At 44.5% G+C, this 25,972-nt stretch overlaps 1 protein-coding gene across 2 annotated transcripts; it reads left to right on the top strand.

The window, feature by feature from the left end:
- Positions 1-97: 97 nt before the first annotated feature.
- On the top strand, positions 98-25,972 carry EIF4H (eukaryotic translation initiation factor 4H). 2 transcript variants are annotated; one of them, XM_028110079.2, is made up of 7 exons: positions 98-205; positions 18,244-18,431; positions 20,420-20,484; positions 20,573-20,669; positions 21,003-21,062; positions 25,028-25,165; positions 25,454-25,972. In XM_028110079.2, exons 1-7 carry the CDS (start codon positions 147-149, stop codon positions 25,591-25,593), a joined length of 747 nt encoding a protein of 248 aa, XP_027965880.1. In that variant the 5' UTR covers positions 98-146; the 3' UTR covers positions 25,594-25,972. The 2 variants fall into 2 exon arrangements, with proteins under 2 accessions (XP_027965880.1, XP_027965881.1); XM_028110080.2 differs by lacking the exon at positions 21,003-21,062.

Here is a 25,972-nt window from a genome sequence, read left to right as displayed (position 1 = left end):
CGGCATACGTGCGCGCGCGCGCGCGTGCGTGCGTGAGATTTGCGATCAGGCGGCGCGGCGGACAGCCCCGGCGGCGGGGCGGGGGGGAGTTATATTGCGGGGTCCTTCCTCGCTCACCCTGGTTCCTCTCGGAGCGGAGACGGCAAATGGCGGACTTTGATACCTACGACGATCGGGCCTACAGCAGCTTCGGCGGCGGCAGAGGGTGAGGCGGGCGTGCGCGGGCCCCGGCCGGGCGCGGGGGGCGGGCGGAGTCAGGGGTCCCGGGGCGGCGGCCTTCCCGCGCTCACCCGGAGTGGCGGGCGGTAGGGGCCCGGCTGGGCCCGCGGAGGCCTGGGAGAGGCGCCTGGAGGGCCGGGGCCTGGAAATGGCGCGCTCCGGGAGGGGGCGGCGGCGGTTAGGCTCCCCCGCGTCTTGCTCGCGGCGCAGATGCGTCCTTGTGTCTCCTGCCGCTGCCCGACGTGTCGTCTTTGCCCTGCCTCGGCCGCAAGGCCAGGCCGCAGCGGCACTGAGCGCCCCGGAGGACGAGTTCCCGCTTCCAACCCCATCCCCCAGTACGGCAGGGCCGGCGCGGGGCTCTGCTGCAACGCGGGGTGGGGGCCGCGGCCTGCCCCGCTCGGGTCTCGGTCGGGGTCCCGGTCTCCTGTGGTCTGCCTGACCTGCAGGCTCCCTGGCCTGCTTCGCCGGAAGGCTAGCGGACTGGGTAAGGTCGGGAGGGCGAGAGAGGAGTGAGTCCCTTCCCTTACGTGTGAAGCAGGGATTTGGCGGCTAGAGCTCGGGAATGGTCCGAAAAGAAAATACATGATAGCATTTTTTATTTTGCTGTCTCTTGGGTCAGAGTGCCTTATTGACAGGTGCTGCGTGCTTGCCGGCAGAAAATTTATTTCTCCCTAGTTTCTCCTTCTGACCTGGAGAAGGAATCGCAGTTAGCCTCGTTCTGATTTTGGTCTTATACAGACTATATATGAGACACCTCGTTTAAAAGAGAAATTCTTGACTGGTGAATAATAAGCTTATAGTGTTTAATTTCAGGAATCCGTACTAGGTTTTTGGTGTTTTTAATACAAGTTCCCTCATACAGAATTTAGAAGATAGGCTGTAAACATCTTGCTGTTTGTCAAGGACACACTTGGCCATTGTGTACTTTTAACAGAAAGGATTACTTTCCCAGGATAACACCACAATAGTACCTACTGAGGTGTCCAGTCTCCTGGGTTTCAATCCCAAAAGTATCTTTGTTTGGTGAAGAACGATCTTTTAATACCTTGGTTTGGGACTGGCTCAAACAAAGGCTTGTTTGGGTACGGGAATGTACCTAATATTAATGACACTAGAACATGGAAGTTGGGGAAGGTGGAGCCACCTGTTATTTCAAAGAATATTTTATTTGCTAATAAAAAAGAAATAGATGTTGGATGACATGTGAAAGTATTGCCTTTGGGGTAGGTTTCTAGACATCAGATTTGCAGTTCAGTCATCTTGAAATTTAATAACTGGGATTTTTTTTCTCCAGTTTCAAGAAACATTTGGAAGTGCCCAGGAAAACGCTTAAACGGTAGTTTGATTTAAGGCAGATCCAAGGAGTCTTAGTTGGTTTGGGACTACAATAAGTTAGTCATATTATACTGAATCTGGGGTTTGGAGTTTGGTTTGAGTTTTTTTTCCTTATTCTGCCTTTTGACAGATTTGCCAAGTGTTCTGGTGACTTAAGGTGTTTGAGTCAGACTTTTAGTGGATGTCACATTTTGACAGTTGGGATGCTTTGAACAATAGCAAGTGGTCAGAATTCTCTTACGATGCTCTTCATTTCAAACATCAAAAGACAAAAAATGTTAGCCATGTGTCCAGATGTACTCCAAAACTGGTGTTAGAAAATAAGCTAGCCACTCTGCATCTCCTAAGCTTTTCTGATAAAAAGTCACTTTATTGTTAAAAATCTTCTATATCTGATCTTGTTTTCCATTTGACTTCAAATCCCTATAAAACTACATGGGAAATAACTACTCAGATTCCTAAAAGTAGTTCTAAACACCTATTGGTGAGTTTGTGTGTTCATGTAAACAGTGTCTGGAGTGGGTCCAGAAACTTCACAGAGGACCAGGCATGCAGTGTTTGGTCTGGGCCGAAGCTTTCCTAGTCCAGCATCAATGTTAATTTTAATTTCGTTAGATCCGGAGTTATCAGTTACTGGTTTCTCTGAAATTTAGCAAGATAAAGTTGCTTTAGTTAATAACCTTCAGTGATAATTTCTACTGTTACGTGAATTATGTTTTACGTCAACAAATGTCTCAGTGCTGTTTGCTTATGTTCAGATATAATGCTTAGGCATTTTAGAAGATTGTCACTTCCAGAAAGCCAGTCTTGCATTGCTTTGTTTGGTATTTTGTACCAAAAGATCTTCCCTCTAGTCTAAAACACCTTAGCTAAGTAAGAGATCTCAACTCTAGAGCGCCTGGGTGGCTCAGTTGGTTAAGCGACTGCCTTCAGCTCAGGTCATGATCCTGGAGTCCTGGGATCGAGTCCTGCATCGGGCTCCTTGCTCAGCAGGGAGTCGGCTTCTCCCTCTGACCCTACTCCCTCTCATGCTCTCTCTCTCTCTCTCTCTCTCATTCTTTCTCTCAAATAAATAAAATATTTTTTAAAAAGGGCGTCTGGGTGGCTCAGTTGGTTAAGCGACTGCCTTCGGCTCAGGTCATGATCCTGGAGTCCCGGGATCGAGTCCCGCATCGGGCTCCCTCCTCAGCGGGGAGTCTGCTTCTCCCTCTGACCCTCTTCCCTCTCGTGCTCTCTATTTCTCATTCTCTCTCTCGCAAATAAATAAATAAAATCTTTTAAAAAAAATATTTAAAAAAAAAGGGATCTCAACTCTAAGCCACTTGGGTCACAGACGAAAGAAATAGGTTTGAAATGCACGGTCATAATCTAAAAACTTGACTTTAATACTTATACGTTCCTTGTAAGTTTATTTTGTAGTTGTACGTAGTAACCAGTGCTGTTGTCAGGAGCAGTGTTAAGCTACTGCTTTATTTTCTCAACCTATAGAGGCATGTCCCCGGCAGCCAAAGAAGAGACCTGGGGACTGCATTGTTGCCCAAAAAACAAGTCCAATCAGAATTCCAAATTATGTAGTTGATTGTACTAGATCTGGAGTGTATTCTGCAGTTTGCTAAATTTTCTTTCCTGGGTTTTAATTTTTCATATGCCATTGGCGATTAAGTGGAGAGTAACAGTGATTTTTACATCTCTAACTACAACATGCTTTTGAGTGCTCCACCTAAAAGTTTACATCAATGCTGAGAATCAGATTGGAACTTGGAGGTAGCAAGAATTGAGATTGCTGGAAATGGTACCAACTGAAAAGTAGTAAAACTACACATTTAAGTATACATCAAGTTCCAGTTCGGGGTGGGGGGGGGAATTGGAATTCTAACTTTTGAGTCTTTTAAGACTTAAGCTTGGCATCTCTGTCTAAATCTCTAAGTATATTTTAAGACTAGTAAGGGGAAAGCAGTGTATAAAAACAGTAGCTATTTGCACTGATCATGGTAGAATTCATAAAAGTATTAGAAAGTGTATTTTAAAATCCTGTTTGCCTACCAAATGACAAGTAGTTTGGGGTTATTGTCATCTTCCTCTCCGCTTCCTAATCTCCCAATGCTTGATTTTAAATCATTATCGTCTATGAAATACATGGTTTTACCAAGAGCCTCTAACACAGTTTGGGGAAAAGGCCTGGCTTTGGATTGGAATCAGGCAGACAGGACAGAGTTCAAGTGTCAGCTGAACCTTGAGCTACGAATTAGCTGTGGGATCTGGAACAAGTTCCTTTACCTCTCTGAGTCTCATTTTCCCCACATGTAAGATAGAAACTCCTCTAAGGCTATTGGGAGTATTCAGTGAAATGTCTCAAGCATGCAGCACAGTGTCTGGTACGCTTAATAATTTGTAGCTCTTGATTTATAATTTTTTAGTTCTTAAAATATTTCCCCTGCATCAGTAAGAATGGGAAAAGTTCTGTTGAGTTAATGAGGGAGGTTTTACTTTCTTGGCTGTATTTCCTTTTTTTTTTTTTTTTTTTAAGATTTTTATTTATTTATTCATGAGAGAGAGAGAGAAGCAGACTCCCAAGGAGCAGGGAGCCCGATACGGGACTCAATCCCAGGATTCTGGGATCATGACCTGAGCCGAAGGCAGACGCTCAACCATCTGAGCCACCCAGGCGCCCCTCTTGGCTGTATTTCTAAAGCCAAATAAGCAAAATCTATTCAGTTTATAGGTATAAAGCATTTGTTCTTGAAGGTTATTGGTTTGTTACAGAATTTATGCTTGGAATATTTAGTGTAAGTGCTTCTGAGATTTCTAAAAACTTTCTTAATATTTCTATTTGAAATTAACCTTTAGTGTTCTGGGAGGACATCACGCAAATTCAAGTAGTCTTCCCAGAAACTTGGAACATGTAAAACATTGGTGCGGGAGGGGTATCAGTCCTAGTTTAGACTCCCATCATCCAGTTTCCGGCTTCCCCTAGAAATAGAAGAGAGGATTGGGTAGGAGAACATGTCATGCCTCTGCATTTCATTTGTACAGCTGGTTAGACGTGCATACTCAGGCCACGAAATAAATGATTGCTTGATTTTGATAGAACTTAACAGCTGTAAGACCTAAGTTGTCTTTTTTAATTGAATGTCCCTGGTTCTTTGAAGTTTTCCCCATGTCATGATTTCTAAAATGTTCTTGATGGGACCCTCTGGATATGCTCCAGTATGTTGATGCTCCATTGAAAACATGGCACTTCCAGTTAAGCCTTGTATTCCAGTATGGGGTACATGGTACCTATAGAGTACAGGGTACATAGTTCAAATGGATTCTTTACCAGTGCATGATCTTGTAACATGATGGATTGGTTATTATTATTATTATTGAGTTATGTGGATCTTCCAAATGTTGGCACATTTCATTATACAGTATCAAAAATCATGTTTATTAATATCACCGTTGATTTTATCAGAAAAATTTCAGATATTGTGAGGCTGTCAAGCTCATGTTGATGGATACAAGTTTTCTAAAATTTTATTTTTTCCTTAAAAGCCCAGTCTGCATTTTATCATTGGTAACAGATACTGTTAGTTTTCCTTTTTTTTTTAAGGATTTTGTTTATTCATTTGAGACGCAGAGGGAGAGAGCATGAGCAGGGAGAGAGGCAGAGGGAGAGGAAGAAGCAGGCTCCCCGCTGAGCCAGGAGCCAGATGCGGGGCTCGATCCCAGAACCCTGGGATCAGGACCTGAGCAGAAGGCAGATGCTTAACCATCTGAGCCACCCAAGGCACCCACTGTCTTCCTTGAAGTGACAGGCTCACTTCATTTTCAAGAAAATGTCTGCCTAGGGGGCACCTGGGTGGCTCAGTCCGTTGGGCATCTGGTCATGGTCTCAGGGTCCTGGGATCCAGCCCCAGGTCAGCCTCCGAGATCAGTGGGGAGCCTGCTTGTCCCTCTCCCTCTTCTGCTCCCCCGGCTTGTGCTCTCTCTCTCTCTCAAATAAATCTTTTTTTAAAGATTTTATTTATTTACTTAACAGAGAGGGAGAGACAGCGAGAGAGGGAACACAAGCAGGGGGAAGTGGGAGAAGAAGCAGCAGGCTCCCCGCTGAGCAGGGAGCCCGATGCGGGGCTCGATCCCAGGACCCTGGGATCATGACCTGAGCCGAAGGCAGACGCTTAACGACTGAGCCACCCAGACGCTCCTCAAATAAATCTTTTAAAGAAAAGGAAATGTCTGCCTAATACGTAAGTCTGAATAACCATAGTTTGTCAGTTCTTCAGGTAAAAATGGTGTTCCATGGAAAGAATACCTAGTTCAGCTTGTAACTCACTTGCCCAAGTGTTTTCCTAGAGATATCCATCACATTTCTTTTTTTTTTTTTTTTAAGATTTTATGTATTTGAGAGAACAAGCGGAGGGGAGGGGCAGACGGAGGGGGAGTGAGAGAGAGAAGCAGACTCCCCGATGAGCAGGGAGCCCGGCCCCAGGACCCTGAGATCATGACCCGAGCTGAAGGCAGACGCTTAATCGACTGAGCCACCCAGGCACCCCTAAACATCATATTTCTATAAGCCACAGAAGTGTTTGGCCCTATTTTGAAACATGGGATATTAAAAAGTGGGTCAAGATTTAATAAAATTAATCATTTTTACTGCTTTATCAACATTGTTTTTTGAAGCTTGTTGGCTTCCTTCTGTCTTTGCAAATACTGCATGATGAAGCATGAGTAATAGTGCAGTTTGGTGCCCCTGCCTTGATTTATGCTGGAATCAAGTGCAAGATCAGTGCAGGTCTCAGGATATAGCTGCTAGTCAGGGACTGAAGGACTGTTCAATGAGAGGTGTGGCTCTGTACACATGGGTGGGGTAACAATTACCAGTGTCAACGCACTTACAATCGAGACTCAAAATGCTTTATAGATAATTAAGAAATAATTTGGGTGTGTGTGTGTGTGTTGTAAAATAAATCCATAAAATTTACCACTTTGACCATTTCTTCTTTTTTTAAGATTTTTTTATTCGTTTATTTTAGAGAGAGTGCACTAGAGCAAGCAGGGGGAGGGGGGCCAGACTCCCCACTGGGCACCTGAGCCCAGTGTGAGGCTCAGTGTCACGACCCTGGTATCAGTACCTGAACTGAAATCAATCAAGAGTTGGGTGCCCAACCGACTGAGCCACCCAGACACTCCTGACCATTTTCTGAGTGTACAGTTCGGTGACACCATGTTGTGTCATCGCCACCGCTGTCTTGTTTCCAGAACTTTTTCATCATTCCCAAACAGAAACCCATTAAGCAACTCTTACTCATTTCCATTCATTTAATAACTTTATAAACCTTTTTTGCTGTTCCTCTTTTCATCTGTCTTCCCCATTGTGGGGGAGGATAGAATAGTTTAAAGCCAATTGCAGCCATCCTTTCATTCTTTCTTAAAATACTTTAAACTTGAGTGTTTCAAACTGATCAGGGGTTTCTTGATAACCACCAGTTTTTCTATCACCCGGTTCATGTTCAGTTTTGCGCAGTTGCCTCAAGGATTACGTCATAGAGTTGGCCTATTTGAATCTGCAAAAAATTTGATTACAGAACATTTAAAGCACAAAAGTAGAGTCTAGTATAATGACACACCTCATGTGCCCATGACCCACTTTTTCAAGTGACCACTTTTATTTCCTCTGTACCTCCTTGAGCCACCTTCCTCCCATACACTCCTGGATTATTTTAAAGGTCACATTTCATTTTATTTCAGTGGAAGTACTTCAGTATGAGTTTCAAAGGTACAGACTCTAAAAAATGTGACCACAATATTATCACATCCAAAAACTTCCCAATAAATATTTTGATTTCTCTAATTAGCTCGTACATTTTGATGTACAATTGATTTGTTTGAATCAGAACCAGACTTTGCACATGGCTTTTGGTTGACATGCCCACTAAATCTCCTGATAGATTCCTCCATTCTTTCTTGGTTGTTGTTAAGTAGGGGGGGAGTGTAGCTTCTTTCTAGGTACTTTTAAAGCATTTAATTCTTTTTTTTTTTTTAAAGATTTTATTTATTTATTCGACAGAGAGAGACACAGCAAGAGAGGGAACACAAGCAGGGGGAGTGGGAGAGGGAGAAGCAGGCTTCCCGCGGAGCAGGGAGCCCGATGTGGGACTCGATCCCAGGACCCTGGGATCATGACCTGAGCCGAAGGCAGATGCTTAACGACTGAGCCACCCAGGCGCCCCTAAAGCATTTAATTCTTGTAATTGCCATGTGTAAGGAAGCTAGAAGTTGAATTTGATATTAGCAAAAATACTTGTTAGTAAAGTACAAGTAACTTAAATTTTTATGATTTTTCAAATATTTTTAATTTTATTAAAGTGTAATTAACAGGGCGCCTGGGTGGCTCAGTTGGTTAAGCAACTGCCTTCGGCTCAGGTCATGATCCTGGAGTCCTGGGATGGAGCCCTGGGATCCAGTCCCGCATCAGGCTCCCTGCTCAGCGGGGAGTCTGCTTCTCCCTCTGACCCTCCCCCCCCTCATGTGCTCTCTCTCTCTCTCATTCTCGCTCTCTCAAATAAATAAGTAAAATCTTTAAAAAAAAAAAGGTGTAATTAACATACAGTGTTATATTCATGGTTTTTCAGATATTAAGTGAAGAAGAGAAGAACTGTTAGCTTTGTATGCCAGATCTTAACTGGTGGTCTGTCTGTGGCATTTTGTACTTCTCTAAATAATTGAAACTTGTAGGTTATAAATTGACCATCGCATAAAAATGTGAAGTTTTCTTTAAAATGAATTGGAGCTGGCGCGCCTGGGTGGGTCAGTCATTAAGCACCTGCCTTGGGCTGGGGTCATGGTCCCAGGGTCCTGGGATCGAGTCCCACATCGGGCTCCCTGCTCCATGGGAAGCCTGCTTCTCCCTCTCCCACTCCCCCGCTTGTGTTCCCTCTCTCACTGTGCCTCTCTCTGTCAAATAAATAAATGAAATCTTTAAAAAAATAAAATGAATTGGATCTGGTAGGATGTGGCATGTCCAATCTCAAATAATAAGCGTTCTAATTTAGGAAAAAAGAACCCTTGGCTTATAAAGTTGAAAACTAATCCATAGAAATAGTTTACATCATAGCTTCAAGACAGATGTCTTTCGTGGCAGTATTCTCTGAGGACCAATAAACAGCTTGAGGTTTAAGTTTTTATTTCCTCTGAAAAATCTGGAACTTTGGATTGAATAACCTTTTGCACCATGTGAAGTTACTAAATTAATAACCCATTTATTTGCTTTCATTAATGTGTGGGAGTCCAAAATCTTAGTACATTATAAATGCCTTTTTGCCTACTAAGACAAATTTTCTAAAAGACCATGTAAACCAGAAGTCCCACTTGTGTTTGCTGTTCTCCTGTCAGAAGGCTTTCAAACTGCCTGTTCTGTCCTGTCCTGTTGGTAGATAATGAAGTCAATTTATTACGGGTCCTGACAAACTTTCTTAAAGATGAAATGGAATAGAGAATCGTGTGTGTTATGCGTTTATAGCCTTACCAGTTGGGCAAGCTTTTTGTTATTTGTATAGTTATTATGTAGTCAGATATATATGTGTACATGTTTTTAGTCATGTTGGTCACAGCCAGAAATGTTTTCATCTGCCTTCCGCTCGGGTCATGATCTCAGGGTCGTGGGATCGAGCCCCATGTAGGGCTCCCTGCTCTGCAGTCTGCTTCTCACTCTCCTCTGTTCTCTCTTTCTCTCTTTCAAATAAATGGATAAAATCTAGGAAGGAAGGAAAGAAAGAAGGAAGGAAGACACTTAAGTACCTAATTGAAGAGGTCATCTAAATATATGTAACTCTCATATTTTCAAATTTTTTTCCAAATATAATAGTCATATTAGTGGAAGAAGTTATTTGTGATCCTAAGAGTAGTTGCTAGGTCTGTGTCTTCATTCTTTCCACCCCTGCTAATGTAATAGTTCTGAAGATAAGACCAAATTCCTGCCTGAGAACTACTTTGCATTTCCCTGCAAGGCTTTTTTTTTTTTTTTTAATCCTACAGATGAGATTGGTTTCTGAAGATAGCATTCAGAGCGGAAAAGAGCCGCTTGAAATAGGGTTCATTAAAGAATTCACCATCGATCCTGTCCCTGCCCCCAGCGTTGATCAGAAACGTTCAGAGGCTTTCATGCCTATCCTATGGTAATGCCAGGTATCAAGAGAAAGGGGTTTAATTCTGAATGCTGATTGGAGGCCTTGGAGAATGCGTACATTTAGCAGCGGGAGATCTACTTGGAAATAAAATGCTAGTGTTTAAAAACCTAAGCTACAACTAAAATGTCACATGGCCTTGGATGGGGTCCTGGAACAGAAAAAGAACATAAGGTAAAAAGGAGATCTGAATAAACAACTTTAGTTTAGTAATGTATTGATCTGGGTTTAGTGATTTTAATCAGTGTATTTATAAGATGTTAGTAATAGGTAAGGCAGGGGCGCCTGGGTGGCTCAGTCGTTAAGCATCTGCCTTCGGCTCAGGTCATGGTCCCAGGGTCCTGGGATCAAGCCCCGTATCGGGCTCCCTGCTCCGCGGGAAGCCTGCTTCTCCCTCTCCCACTCCCTCTGCTTGTGTTCCCTCTCTCTCTGTGTCTCTCTCTGTCAAATAAATAAAATCTTTAAAAAAAAATAGGTAAGATAAATCAGTGTATGTGAAATGAGGGCTTAGCTTTTGAGAGTTCAACCTTTTTTGGTTATTTTCTAGAAATCAAGTAGGTTCTCATTATGACTGAACTTTTTTTTCTTTTCTCCTTTTATGCATGTTTAGTGGACTTTGTTGCTTACTTGCAGTCTTTCTGTGATTTTTCTTTTTTTTTTTTTAAGCCCAACTAGGGACTGGAACTCAAGACTCTGGGATCCAGACCTGAGCTGAAATCGAGTCAGATGCTTAGGCAACTGAGCCACACAGGCTTGACTTTTATATAAGATCCAGCATGTTGAACAACATAATCTACCCTAGTAAGCGTTTCTGGATGGCCATGGAAGACCAGAGTTGTTGATCAGCCCTAACACTGCTATTTCCCTAACCTAGAAGTAATAGAACACCTGATGTTGCAAATACCAGAGAGAGGTTAATGCTCTGTACTGGGTATCTTGGCATTGGTCTTGAATTTTCATGAGTGGCAGCAACAGGGCTTCAATTCTGTGTAGCTTCTGATGGCACCTAGAGATCTTTATAAAATCCTCTCCCAGAACATAGCTTAGCATGAGTCCTCCCTTTTTCCTTATCTTTTATACTTGGGAAGTAAGTCTGGGGCACTTACTGGATCTAATCCCAGCCCTAATACCCTCTACTCTTATCTTGTTTCTTACAGTCCCCCTCCCTCCAGGCTCTTTTCCTCCTACTGGTCTGTTTATTCCCAGTTACTGTCTGGTTAAGAGCTCAGGGTTTCCCTGTGTGCTTTGGGACCGTGGAGTTGCGGTTCCTGTCGCTCTACCCTGCAGAGACTGCTCTCGTGGCCGTCTTCCGAATTGTCTGCAGTCCTTTGCTTGGGATGTGGTTTCTCCTTTCCAGATGCCTGGACCCCCTCAGTTGAATTATCGGCTCCTTAAGGGCAGGGACTGAGTCTGAGGTGTGAGCCCTCTCTACGGTGCTCTGTACTTCATAGACCTTGCATATATTTAGTCGATTTGAGGGAAGAAAAGTGATTTGTCTCTAAAGGATTTTGGTCATCCTTGGAGTTGAAAGATTTCCTGAGTTACTGAGAATGTAATGTATTACTTTAAAACTTGCATATGTTGTTTTAAAAATCAGTGGACTGTCCCTAAGGGATAGTCCAAAGCCGCAGTCAGTGAGCAGGGAGGATCATTGGGGGAGAGGGGACAGCTGTGGCCTGCTGCCTTGTTCATCTCTTCCTGCGGGAGCAGCATGACCTTGAGCATGTTTAGACTTCCCTATAATGTTTTAGAATTCTTATTAAACTTTTATAAAGCAATCAGGATTTATGAGGTGTTTTTATGGTCAGTTTAAACTTTATAAAATAAAGATTTGAAGTATTTGTGCAGTTACAGACGACAGGCAAAGAGGTAATTTGGAAGAGGTCCTACACCAAGCCTAAGGCGTCAGATGAGTCTTCTCTCCGTTATTTTTAACATGTTCTAGAAAGTGTTTTTGTGTAACACAGCTTGTTCAAGTAGAGGATAGTCCCCTGTAAACTGTAGCGTCAGAGGTATCCTAGGACTTCTAGCTCAGGATTTCCTGGCATTGGGGGTTTTTTTATTCGGCGGGCTGCTAACAGGATGGATCATTCTATGACATGCACATGTGCTCTCTGGTTTGTCTCCTTCACCCTTGTCCCTCAAGTTGCTGGCACACTGTAGACTCCCACTTTTCTAACGTTGTAACTGTTGGAGCCAGTAAATTGGAATCTACCTAGAGGTCCCCCGTCACGCTGCACTAGCCGCCCTGGCGTGTCTTCAGTGAACTACTCACTGACAAGCTGAAGCACACTTACGTCCCATAGAACTGACTACATCAGATCAGGTAGTATTTAGGGTGACTGCAGTGATTCTTGGAAAAAGTCTGGAATAGTAAGCCACTGGCAGTTTTGTGAGGCCCAGGTGAAGTGAGCAGGTTAATGGGCTGGGTTAGCTGTTCCCACATCTCTAGCTTTTAAAAAGATACTGCTTGCCTGGGACGCCTGAGGGGCTCAGCAAGGAACCTGCTTCTCCCTCTGCTTGTGTGGCGCGCTCGCTCTTGCTCTCACTCTCTGACAAATAAAATCTTTAAAAAAAATAAAATACTGCTTGCCTGAAAAGGGATTCTCCCGTCTTCCCAAAGCCAGGGCTTGCTTCTTATCCTACTGAATTCTTCTCCGTGTCCCTGTCATCTGATTAGCACAGCCACCCCGGGGCAGCAGTCGCTATCTAGGCTCACCTGGCTCCTTGAACTCAGCCCGGACCCTGCCGCCTTTGGCCTGTGTCCAGCATCCTGAGGAAGAGCTTGTGTAAATGTTTCACGCGCCGTTTGTGCAAGCCTTCTTACCTCCGTTTTCCTGATTTCATCAAACGTACACCTACTGAATTTATCAGTTTTCCATCCTCACCTTTACCTTCAATTTTTTAAAAAACCAGTGTAGCTTTTTGCCGTGTGTGTGTGTGTGTGTGTGTGTACATACACAAACGTACTGCATGAATGCTCATAGAGTTATTTGTGTTTATATGTACTGCTAACTTGTGAGCTGCTTGAGGACAGAGGACTGTTTTCTGCCTGATGTGTAGTAAATGTTGAATAAGTGAATTTAAGGTTATTAAAATTGTAATTCATCCTGTGTTTTGACAGTTTTCCAAATGTTTATACTTAGGCCATATCTTACATATTCAGTGTTCAGTCTCAAAGAGTATCTTATTGAAAATATTTTAGGGTTTAGGGGCGCCTGGGTGGCTCGGTAGGTTAAGCAGCCAGCTCTTGATTTCAGCTCAGATCATGATCTCAGGGTCATGGGATCGAGCCCAGTCTGCTTGAGATTCCCTGCCCTTCCCTCTGCTCTTGTGCGTGCACACACGCTCTTTCTCTAGTAAATCTTTTTAAAAAAAGTATAGGAGCACCTGGGTCGCTCAGCAGGGAGCCTGCTTCTGCCCCCCCCCCATAAATAAAATCTTTAAAAAATATATTTTAGGGTTTAAGGTTATTGAGATAAGAACAGTGGTGTTGCAAAGAGTATTGAAGTGCAAAAATAAGTCTATTTACTAAACTTTGTGGGGCAGGGGGTGGAGAGTGGGAGCAAGTAGAATGCAATTCTGGAAAACAAAACAGGATTTTTTTTTCTTTTAAGATGTATTTATTTATTTGACACAGAAAGAGAGAGAGACACACACACACACACATACACACACACAGCAAGAGAGGGAACACAAGCAGGGGGAGGGGAGAAGGAGAAGCAGGCTTCCCGCCAAGCAGGGAGCCCGATGTGGGGCTTGATCCCAGGACCCTGGGATCATGACCCGAGCCAAAGGCAGACGCTCAACGACTGAGCCACCCAGGCGCCCCCAAAATAGGATTTCTTATCTGGAAGAATTTTTTAAATTTTATTATGTTATGTTAATCACCATACATTACATCATTAGTTTTTGATGTAGTGTTCCATGATTCATTTGTTTGCATATAACACCAAGTGCTCCAGGGGCGCCTGGGTGGCTCAGTCCGTTAAGTGTTTGCCTTCAGCTCAGGTCATGATCTCAGGGTCCTGGGATCAAGCCCCGCATCTGGCTCCTTGCTCAGCGGGGAGTCTGCTTCTCCCTCTGCCTGCAGCTCCCCCTGCTTGTGCTCTCTCTCTCTCTCCCTCTCTGACAAATAAATAAAATCTTAGAAAAAAAAAAAACCACCCAGTGCTCCATTCAATACGTGCCCTCTTTAATACCCATCACCAGGCTAACCCATCCCCCCACCCCTCTCCCCTCTAGAACCCTCTGTTTCTCAGAGTCCATAGTGTCTCATGGTTCGTCTCCCCCTCCAATTTCCCCCCCTTCATTTATCCCTTCCTACTATGCCTTTTTTTTTTAAGATTTTATTTATTCATTTGACAGAGAGAGGAGACAGTGAGAGAGGGAACACAAGCACGGGGAGTGGGAGAGGGAGAAGCAGGCGTCTGGTCAAGCAGGGAGCCCAATGTGGGGCTCGATCCCAGGACCCTGGGATCATGACCTGAGCCGAAGGCAGACGCTTAACGACTGAACCACCCAGGTGCCCCCCCCTTTTTTAACATATAATGTCTTTGTTTCAGAGGTACAGGTATGTGATTCATCAGTCTTACACAATTCACAGCGCTCACCATAGCACATACCCTCCCCAGGCACCCCATCCCTCCCACCCCCCACCACTCCAGCAACCCACAGTTTGTTTCCCAAGATTAAGAATTTCCATATCAGTGAGGTCATATGATACACGTCTTTCTCTGATTGACTTACTTCGCTTAGCATAATACTCTCTAGTTCCATCCACGTCGTTGCAAATGGCAAGATTTCGGGGGGGTTTGATGGCTGCATAATCTGTTGTATGTGTGTATATATATATATATGTATATATACACACACTACATCTTCTTTTTTCATCTATTGATGGACATCTTGGCTCTTTCCATAGTTTGGCTATTGTGGACATTGCTGCTATAAACATTGGGGTGCATGTACCCCTTCAGATCACTACATTTGTATTTTGGGGGTAAATACCCAGTAGTGCAAAGGCTGGGTCGTATGGTAGCTCTATTTTCAACTTTCTGAGGAACCTCCATACTGTTTTCCAGAGGGGTTGCACCAGCTTGCATTCCCACCAACAGTGTAGGAGGGTTGCCCTTTCTCCGCATCTTCACCAACATCTGTCATTTCCTGACTTGTTAATTTTAGCCATTCTGACTGGTGTGAGGTGGTATCACATCGAGGTTTTGATTTGGATTTCCCTGATGCCGAGCGATGTTGAGCACTTTTTCATGTGTCTTTTGGCCATTTGGATGTTTCTTTAGAAAAATGTTCATATCTTCTGCCCATTTCTTGATTGGATTATTCTTTGGGTGTTGAGTTTGATAAGTTCTTCATAGATTTTGGATACTAGCCCTTTATCTGACATGTCATTTGCAAATATTTTCTCCCATTCTGTCGGTTGTTTTTTGGTTTTGTTGACTGTTTCCTTTGCTGTGCAAGAGCTTTTTATCTTGATGAAGTCCCAATAGTTCATTTTTGCCCTTGCTTCCTGGAAGGAGAATTCTCAGTCACTAAACTTAAAAAAATTTAGCCACCTAAGAATTAGGTCATGATTTAGTTCTTCTGCTAAAAATGTGTCTTAAAGAATGATATTTATCCCAGGAAAGATGGGGAATCTCTTTTATGATATTTCTAGCAAAATACGGATCAAGAACTAAGTTACTTTCCATGACTTGTATTGATGCTTGCCCTGCGAAAAGGACGACTTTGAGCAGATCTTTGTTGTGAGGAGACTCCTTTAAAATGAGTTTTAAATATCTCCATAAAAAGAAACACCACCTCTCTCTTTTGAATTTATTTTCCTCCTGTGTTCTGCAAACACTGCACATTTTCAAATCCACAGTGGACACTGTTAGAGTCACAAGGTTCATGTTTGCTTTATCTTTAGGGGTGCCTGCACACACACCCTTTATGCTGAACCCTCTGGGCCACTGCTAAGAACAGGGCCATTCTAACCGTGGTATCAGTTACCACTCCTCAGAAATCGAAGGCTGATGAAGTGATAGCTGTACATGCCATATTCAAAGTTCTCCATCTGTTTTCTTTCATAGCTGTTTGTTCCAGGATCAAAGGTGACATGTAGCATTGGTTGTCGTGTTTCATTGGTCCCCCCTGCCTTTTTTGTCTTCGTGATTTTCTTTTTTAAGATTTTATTTTATTTATTTGACAGAGAGAGAGAGACAGCAAGAGAGGGAACACAAGCAGGGGGAGTGGAGGAGGGACAAGCAGGCTTCCCGCCGAGCAGGGAGCCCGATGCGGGGCTCGATCCCAGGACCCCGGGATCATGACCTGAGCAGAAGGCAGACGCTTAACGACTGAGCCACCCAGGCGCCCCTGTCTTTCGTGATATTTTTTTTTTTAAGATTTTATTTTATTTATTTGACAGAGAGAGAGAGAACACAAGCAGGAGGAGTGGGAGAGGGAGAAGCAGGCTTCCCTCAGAGCAGGGAGCCCGATGCGGGCCTCGATCCCAGGACCCTGAGATCATGACCTGAGCCGAAGGCAGTCGCTTAACCAACTGAGCCACCCAGGCGCCCCTTTCGTGATTTTTTGATACATTTGAAGAATCCGTGCCAAAACACAAGGCACGTGGTGTGAGTTTGTCAGTTACCTGGTTAACATGGTGACTGCTGGGTCCATTGATGAGCCTTGCCTGAATCAGCCCCTGCTGCTTTGGTGGGTACAGAGCAGTGATTTTCTTTCTTTCTTTTAAGATTTATTATTTGAGAGCAAGTGAGCACAAGAAAGGGGGAGGGCAGAGGGCAAGGGACAAGCAGACTGACCACTGAGCGCAGAGCCTGATCCAGGGCTCCATCCCAGGACCCTGAGATCACAAGCTGAGCCAAAGTCAGACACTTAACCGACTGAGCCACCCAGGCGCCCCAAGAAGAGTGATTTTCTACTTAATGTGACTCCTTCTACATTTATTAGTTGACATTCTTATTAATGTAAAGAAGAGCTCCCCTTCCCATTCATTCATTTTAATAGACTTTTTTAGAGCAATTTTAAGTTCACAGCAAAATTGATCAGAAAATACAGTTTCCAGGGTCGCCTCGGTGGTTCAGTTGCTTGAGTCTCCAACACTTGGTTTCCCCTCAGGTCATGATCTCAGGGTCAGGAGATCGAGCCCTGTAGGGAGTCTCTTTCCCCTCTTCTCTCTCCCCCTCTCCCCCTCACTAGATCTTGCTCCCTCTCTCAAATAAGTCTTTGGGCAGGGGGAGAAAATACAATTCCTCTATTCGCCCTGCCTTCTCTCTCTCTCTCTCTCTCTCTCTCTCTCTCTCTCTCTCTCTCTCTCTCACACACACACACACACACACACACACACACACACACACACACACACACACACACACACACACACACACACACACACACACACACACAGCATAGGTGGCCCTGCTGTCAGCACCTACACCAGAGGAGTATGTTTGTTACAGTCCATGAACCTACACTGACAGTGTCATTAGGGTTCACTCTTGGTATTACACATTCTGTGGATTTTGACAAATATATAATGGCCCCAAATTATTTCTTAATTATCTATAAAGCATTTTGAGTCTCGATTGTAAGTGCGTTGACACTGGTAATTGTTACCCCACCCATGTGTACCGTGTGTCAGTGTATTAGGCGCCTTATATTTGTTATTTCTCAGTAACTCAAGCTCTGTGTTTATTAACCCAGTTTTACAAATAAATAAAGCTTAGAAAAATTGAGTAACTCCTCAAGGTCACATGGTGGAGTAAGTTTGTGGCTGAGCTGGGATTCAAACCAGAACCTCTACAAATTAGCAATGAGATGTGGTAGAGTCAAGGTCCTGCCTTTGCCACTTTTGAGCCCCGTAACTGTAGACACGTAACCACTTCTTGTTACCCGGGAGGACTTGGCGTTGAGGATTAGTAATACACATTTGAGGACAGGTGAAGTTGTGCATGGGCAGTGATGGAGAATAGTATGTACATAGCACTTGCTGTACAGAATCTAAAATTTTTATTAGAGCATTCGTATTAGCCACAGCCTGACAGTAGCAAGAAGCAGGTGTGTTATGAATGGGTCAGCTTCAGCAGCTTTAGAAAGTCTTCCTGAATACAGTGTGCCAACTCTGGATGGTCCATTTCGACATGTATGAGGCTGACCAGGCATGAGGGGGAGGGTGTTTGTTAAGGTTTAGGATGTAAACATTTTGTAGATAATGGAGTCTACGTAAATAGGTAACCAGCTGTACAAGGAGGGTATATTCTGTTTGGATTTGAATTGCCAGGGAAATGTACGTTTACATAGATTCTGTGTTTCCGTGGACATTTCTGTCACCAAAAGATAGGCACCCTGGTCATGAATGATATTTTGGCATACTCTTGATAATTTCAAGATGTTATCATACATTCAAGTGGAGTGACACACACGGGTGATGCGGCTGAGCGGAAGACGTTTTCCTTGTCTCTGCTCTGGGGCGAGTAGACTTGAACCCTGTCTGTTTCCCCTCCAGGTCCCGCGGCAGTGCTGGCGGCCATGGTTCCCGCAGCCAGAAGGAGCTGCCCACCGAGCCCCCCTACACAGCATATGTAGGAAATCTACCTTTTAATACAGTTCAGGGCGACATAGATGCTATCTTTAAGGATCTCAGCATAAGGAGTGTGCGGCTAGTCAGAGACAAAGACACAGACAAATTTAAAGGTGAGTTTGGGAGAGTCCTACTGTGTGTTACCGTGCGGGGGTCGGAACCAAATGTTCGGAAACCAGAAGGCTCCAGTTATGAAAGTGTTTTACATATTTGTCTGTCTGAGTAGCTGAAATAAACGTGGCCCTTCAACCCATAGGCTTTTAGTTCTACTTGGGGGAAAATGTTTCACACATGATCTAATTTGTATAAATGTGCCCAAGTCAGTCTTCTGTTTCCCTGACCCGTCTATCCTGTCTGTGCCAGTCACGGAGTTCCCTGGGAGGGAAATGAACAGATAAAACGGAGGACTTTGCAGGTGCATTTCACCTTGGCCCAACCCATGGCATTTTTCTTTGTTTTCCTGTAATCTAGGTATTTGTATAGAATTCAAAAGAGAACCTAATACATATTGTCACTATACCTTGGTGACTTTAGAGTGTGTGGGGGAGAGGGTTGGCTCAAATTTCAGATAAAGTTAGTGTCTATAGATTAGTCTCTTTAGGGCACTTGAGCGGGGAAGCCATAAGAAAGAAGAATCCTACCAGCATTATCTCCTGGCTTTCAAGATTCCCTGAGGGGAAATGTGCTCCCTGTTTGAGGGCATGGTGCAAGGTACAAGAGCATTTGGTTTACATTATTTATCCAGAAGAACACCCAGGAAAAGTACAGAGTGACGTCCGGTGAGGAGAGGTATGAGAAACCTCAGTTTCGCTCATCTGAACAGTTCTGTGTGTATAGGTGGTACTTTTCTCATTATGAAAGTTTTTTGGCTTTAGAACCTGAAGCCTTGTTATAATAAGCGCCCAAACAATGAAAACAAACATATCCGTTCAGCTTGTCAAAGTAAGGCCCACCCACTGTCCCTACTTGAGGCACCAGGAGTTCCAGGCTTCAGGGGAAAGGGCGGGGGGCAGCCTTTGGGCTGAGTCCATAGAAGCAAGTTTTAGTTTATCTCCTAGAGGGTCATCCTCAGTTTTGGCAGCTCTGAAGGGTGAGGTGGGTGAGTGGGCTTTTGTTGGCCTCTTTGAACCTGCAGGGTGGTTTCCTCAAATACTCTAGACATTGAATCCATTTAGCGGGGAAGGTGGGGGCTTTCCAGCCAAGCAGTGCATTCTTTTTGTAAGTAGTTGGTGAGCAGATGGTGAACAGGACGAGTTTGGACCCAAGCCTTCGGAGCACTTGCGGTCTAGTGGGCTTTGAAGGTGAAGTGTAATCACCACACAGGATGGGGATATGCGGGGTGGAAGGGCCTAGTACAGGGCGCAGCGTAAGCATATCGGGGCAGGGGGTGCTTAACCCAGATTTAGTCTCCAGGCGGCAGGGAAAGGGCGTGGAAAAAGTGTCGGAGGTAGAGGAAGAAGCTAATGCAGAGGTTCGAGGTGAGAGAAGGTACGGTTTCCTCTGCCTGGAATGTTCTCCTGTTTGCAGGCCTGTGTCAGAATCCAGCATCAGGGACACAGGTTGTCGGTAACATGTGCTTGAGCCTAGACTATTTGTCTTTTAATTAGCATCCCAGGGAGGATGCTCTTGTTACCGAGGGTGTATTTTTTAGCTTTATAAAGCAGATTTTATACCAGCTACCTGAGTAGTAAGTAGTAGGCACCTTCAGCCTGTTCCTTCAAAGCATGTTTGGTATTGGATTTGAAATCTGTGTCTTAAAGCCCCAGTTGGGTTATATTAAAGTCAAAAGTCAGAACTAACAGCTCTTCACAATGACCCAGGAAAGATTTGAATATTATGGTTAAAACTCATAAAAAGAAAGCTTATAAAAACACAGCTGCCAAATATTCCAATGCCTCTTTGGCACTTTCTGACAGTATAATTGAGAGGAAGGAATGCCAGTCAGGTATTTTCTATTTATCACGAAATAGTCTCTCTTTTAGGTTCTACTAGTCTACTGTCCCTTAGATGCAACAAGAGTGGGGAAATGGACCAGAGGGGGATTCCCACCGTGTCTTAACCCAGAATTCCTTGAGGAAATTGGGGTTTGTTTCTCTTACAGGATTCTGCTATGTAGAATTTGATGAGGTGGATTCCCTTAAGGAAGCTTTGACATACGATGGTGCAGTAAGTATCTTCAGGTTTTCTGTGTCATGTTAGAAGTTGAGATGTTTATTTCTTGCCAATACTTACACTATTTTCCCCTTATCGTTAGCTGTTGGGTGATCGGTCACTTCGTGTGGACATTGCAGAAGGCAGAAAACAAGATAAAGGTGGCTTTGGATTCAGGAAAGGTGGACCAGATGACAGAGGTGATTGGTTCTTCTAAAACTGAACATAAAACTTCCTGTATGCCCACTAATTACAACTCTCAAAGGTTATTAGTAGAACTGTCTCACAAGTCTGATAGGGAGCTTTTAAAACACATGTAAAAATCTTAAGAGAGAATGGATAGTGCTTCTGTAAGCCTGGGGTTTTTTGTTTTGTTTTGGGTTGTTTTGTTTTGTTTTTTCTATTGGCAGCAAGAACTCTTAACAATTCCTGTGAACTTCTCACGAGTTGTCCATCTTTCCGATGAATTTTTCCATGTTTGTGCAGCAAGGTAATGGTACGACCTCAACTTTATCTTTTTTGTGTATCCTCAGGAATGGGTGGCCCTGGAGAATCTAGAGGTGGATGGGATTCCCGGGATGACTTCAATTCCGGTATCAGCATTTAAAATATTGCCACTTACTTTTTTCAGTGGCCTTGCTGCTGTTGTCCGTTTGTTGTGAGTAGCCTGGCTGGACCGCTCCTTTAGCTCATTGCACAGATGAAACTGTCCTGGAAGGTCCCCAGGCATGCACTAAGCCTCTGTTGGGACCTGAGTGTTTGGGGTAGGACTTGAGGGGCTCCCTACTGTGGGCAAGGTAGGCTCATCCACCGTCTTGTCTTACCTTGCCTCGGCCTACAGTTCTCATCTGGGCCTTCAGCTCGGGAATCCCCTTGGCAACGCTAGTGTGCACGGTACACATGGAAGCACTGATACTTGTAGAAATAGCGTGGAGGTTTTGGAAGCTTACAAAAAGCCTTGTCGCTGTGGTTCTTGGTGGCTCCCTCTTGCATGGTTGAAGTCCTGGTGACCAGGGTTTCTTTTCTTTTTTTCTTTTAAAGATTTTATTTATTTATTTGACAGAGAGAGAGACACAGCAAGAGAAGGAACACAGGCAGGGGAAGTGGGAGAGGGAGAAGCAGGCTTCGCAGAGCAGGGAGCCCAATGCGGGGCTCGATCCTAGGACCCTGGGATCATGACCTGAGCCGAAGGCAGACACTTAACGACAGCCACCCAGGCGCCCCCCCAGGTTTTCTTTCTTGAAGGGCATGGAACCTCCTATCCCTTCATGGTGGACATGATCCACTTTACTATTCCTTTTCTTAACTGACCAGGGCAGCCTGTCAGGTGCCTCCCTGTCTCACCTCAGGAGCTCAGTTTGCATGTCAGTCCTTTGCTTTGAAGGGTTGATCTCCTAAACAGTCCTTAAACTCTTTACGTTGTTTTTTTGTTGTTGTTTCGTTTGGGTTTTTTGCTTTTTTTTTTTTTTTTTAAGTAGTAGTTCATATATGTTATAAAAATGGCCATTGTAACAGAAAGGTAAAACCATGAAAAACAAGTCTGTTATTTTTCCTATAAACTCTGCGCTCTCCTCCATTGTATAAAACGATACCATCAGCACCCCCACCCACCCTGTGTCACCCTCCCCCTATCAAACCAAATTCAGCATAAAGTATTTGGTAAGTATGGGAAGTAGGACAAGCTGTTGTAGGCCAAAATTCTTAAACTCTTTTCAGTACTACTTTAGCTAAACAGATGACTGCTTATGTCTGTTGACTAAGTTCTTAAGAGTCCTATAGCCAGTCAGAAATGAGCTTATTCATAAAAGTACAGTGTGATCCAGTAAGCCTGTAATTTTATGTATAAGCTGGTCTCTGATTGAAACATGCAGCAGATGTCTTCTCAGAGTCAGTCCAGGTGCAGTTGTTAGTGACCTGAGGAGTGGCGGTCTCAGACCTGCCAGTTTTGAATTCCCGGTACTGGAGGAATAGCACTTGAGCTTACAGCTCTGGAAATGCGGAAGTAACCCAAGGAACGGTTGCCTTAGTTGGGCTTTTACTCTCCGGAGCTGAGTACACAGCCAGAGGCTACCTAGACACCAGCCAGTTCCGGTGTCCCCTGCAGGGTTTTGGTGGTTTCTAAAATTACAAGTGCCCACGTGGTGGGGTTAATGCCTATATACATTATTTGTGAAAATACATTCTTTTTGCTCTTTAAAAGAATGATGCTATTTTTAAAGTGATACACGCTCGTTATAAAAAAAAAAAAGACTCGAGCAATAACAAAAAATACAAAGAAGAAAGCAAATAAAGTCCCACCACATGTTAAACTAAACTTTGTGAAAAAATGACCAAAAAAAAAAAAAAACCTTAGAAGGTTCTCATGAATGCTGTGCCTCCTAAAAAATCTCAGACCTTGCTTTTCCCTCATGATCTTCCCCTGCTCCTCTCATAAGAGATTTTGCAATGAGGTTGTCACTTGCTATTAATGTGCACTGCTTTTTTCCTCTACCAAACTCTGCGTCGTGCACCTGGACAGGGCAGCAGCTGTGTTTATCTGCCTTGTCAGTGTGAGTGTGAGCTGATCTGTGTTACACACTGGTAGCAAGAATTATTCGCTTGGGGAAGTAACTTCTATACCCACACAGAAAAGCACACTTCTTAGTTTATTGGGGGAAAATGTCAGGTTAAATGTTTGAATACCAGTTAACCTCATTTAACGAACAGTGTGGGCTCTGGTTCAAAAGATTCTGTAAAGAACCTTACACCCGACCGTATGCCTCCCAGTGTGTTTTCCCCAGCTCTGTGCTTCTGTTGGCCTGGATCTTTTTGAAATTGTTTTCATTACTTGTTTTGTTAAAATCGGTATTGTCCAGTTCCATTTCTGAGCTGGGTTTCAGATAACTTGATCTCTTCCCAAATTCTTTGGCCACCCTTGAAGAACAGAAAAATACCACCCTTGCAAACAGAGCACGTTCTCCATATTCAAGGGAGTTAAGTTTAAAAGCACTGAGAACACCAGATGAGCAGACACCACAAACCATTGCTCCTAGGGGGAAACAGCAAGGTCAGAGTCCTGTGAGTCTCTGGTCACAATGTTTTTGTCAGTCAATCGGTAACATACCTTCTTGGGTGATTTCTGTTCTAAAGACACTTTATTTCATGTATACTGTTGATTCAGCTGACTGGGAACTCAGGGCCAACCGCACTAGACCCAGATGGAGCTTAACTAATGCGCATTTCCTGGATAAGGCACAGGACAGCCTTCTTGCACTTAGGAAGACCTGGGGACGCTTCAGCGCTCTGTTCTGGGGCCATTTTAAACAGTGCAGTCGCCAAGGAAAAGCACAAAAGCAAAAAACCTGGCACCTAATAGATTGAAAAGACACAGTCTGAGCTGAAACAAGAAGCTGACTGTTGCTTCGTTCAACCTTAGCTGCAAAACACGCATGTCAGGCGACTCCCATCTTCTGTTGCTCTGCGCATGTCTGGAAAAGCATACGTGCTAAAAGTACTGATTTTAGGGTCACGTAGAGATGCTGGCGAGTAGACAAAATTGGCAGATAGGAAGTCTGTGAGTAATGGGGGTCAGACCACATATAAAGTATTCCGCGGGCTCAGGATTCTTCTTACAGATAGATTCTTCTGGAGCTTTGAGCGATGGCTCCATCCTTGGAGTAAAAGTAGCCACCTTTGGGCGCTGAGAGGGGGCAGGCTCATTTGTTTGACTACAATTTTATTTCTTAAATTTTTTCCGAGAGTAAACTCTCACTTCAGTGGTCTGTACTGTTAAAAGGCTCGAACCCCCTCTAAATGGAAGTCTTTTCAGTGAAATACGAAACTGAAGAAAACTTAAGGTTCTGAAATTAAAGCCTATGGAGAAAATCATCTTCACCACCCAGACGAGCATCATCACACTCTTCAGCACTCGTAATGAGGCGCAGTTTACTCTGGTAATGGTTTTGGCAGAGACCCTAGGAATGGGGAGAAAGCCCTTCCTCTCGTTCACAGCAGGAGAGGTGGTGCAGGTTGGGGGTGAGGCGCGCCCCCCCCCCCCCCGAAGGGAGTGAGCCCTGTCACATACACACGGGTGCTTGACTCAGACCCACACCTGAGACACAGCAGAGACACAGACGGGGGTGTCACCCAGAGGTGGCATCGTGTTTTTATTTTGTCGTCATGTCTGGTTTTCTCTTGGGTTTTGCTGGAACTTTTAAATTTCAGGTTTATCCTTTTACTAATTAGAGGTTTATATTAGGAGACAGAATAAAATGGGCTTTGAAGATTTTTGTTTTGTTGTAAACAAGCCTTATTCTAGTCTTATGTAATGTTTTCCTCCTCCCTTTTTCTGCAAAGTTTAAATGGCTCATTTTATTTTTCTCTCCAAAGAAATGTTAAAAGTCTGTTATAACTGAGATTACCCAGCACATTCCCATTGGACTCCTTGCAGTGCACTTTATTTCGCAAAAGCTTCCGATGTTGGACGAACTAATTTCAGATCAAACTGTCCACACCGGCTGCACGGTCGGCTTTGAGACAGCAGCTTAAAAAGTAATCCAGTGTCCTCTTCCTTCTTCAGGCTTCAGGGATGACTTCTTAGGAGGCAGGGGAGGGAGTCGCCCCGGTGACCGGCGAACAGGCCCCCCAATGGGGAGTCGGTTCAGAGATGGCCCGCCCCTTCGAGGGTCCAATATGGACTTCAGAGAACCGACAGAAGGTATGGCGCTGCTTTCTCACTGCAGGAAGTCTTGTCCTGGCACACCAACTGTACCCACCCCCCCATGCCTTCTCGTGCCCTGGACAGTGGCTGCTGTGGACCACCCCTTAGTCTTAACGAGGACGTTTACCTTTGTTAAGAGTGTTTGGGGGTGGGTAGGTCTTCGAGGCCGGCTTGCTAGTTAGAAAGCGGGCTGGGTTACAGGGGCTGCCATCAGTTTGGTCATTTCACCCAGATGGGGAAGGGGGTCCCCGTTCTTTATAAACCACACTGGTTTTTCTCCCGCAGAGGAAAGAGCACAGAGGCCACGGCTCCAGCTGAAGCCTCGAACAGTTGCAACGCCCCTCAATCAAGTAGCCAATCCCAACTCTGCTATCTTCGGGGGAGCCAGGCCCAGAGAGGAAGTCGTGCAGAAGGAGCAAGAATGAGCTTGCGGTTGGGAGGGAATGGGGTGTGGGGGGAGTTAGCGCGAGACCACAGCCTGGCCAGCCCCCTGGGCCGGCGGTCCTGCAGCCACCATTCCTGCGCCTGACCTTTGTCCTCCTTTCTTACAACGGAAACACAGAGCTTGTGAGCGCATGTCAGCAGTTAACAAGTGGTTTTTAGTACATTCTTGGCTTTGCTGAACCTATCTAGTGCCTGTCTCGTGCTTTTTTTTTTTTCCCTGCTACTCCTTCCCCCTTTTCCTTCTGTCCTTTCTCCTTCCTGCTCCTTGTTTCCTTCCAGTACATGAGTGTCTCCCGAGGGACAAAGGCAGCCACCTATGGGCGTTCTTTGGATGGAGGTGCTGCTCCATTTTTCTCCTTC

This window comes from Eumetopias jubatus, unplaced genomic scaffold, assembly GCF_037043125.1.
Source record: "Eumetopias jubatus isolate StellerSeaLion01/CBP00866 unplaced genomic scaffold, mEumJub1_p1.0 scaffold_12, whole genome shotgun sequence".
NCBI classification, from domain to species: Eukaryota; Metazoa; Chordata; class Mammalia; order Carnivora; family Otariidae; genus Eumetopias; species Eumetopias jubatus.
The sequence above is the reverse complement of the archived record's forward strand: the minus strand, read 5'-3'. Positions and strand labels throughout refer to the sequence as shown.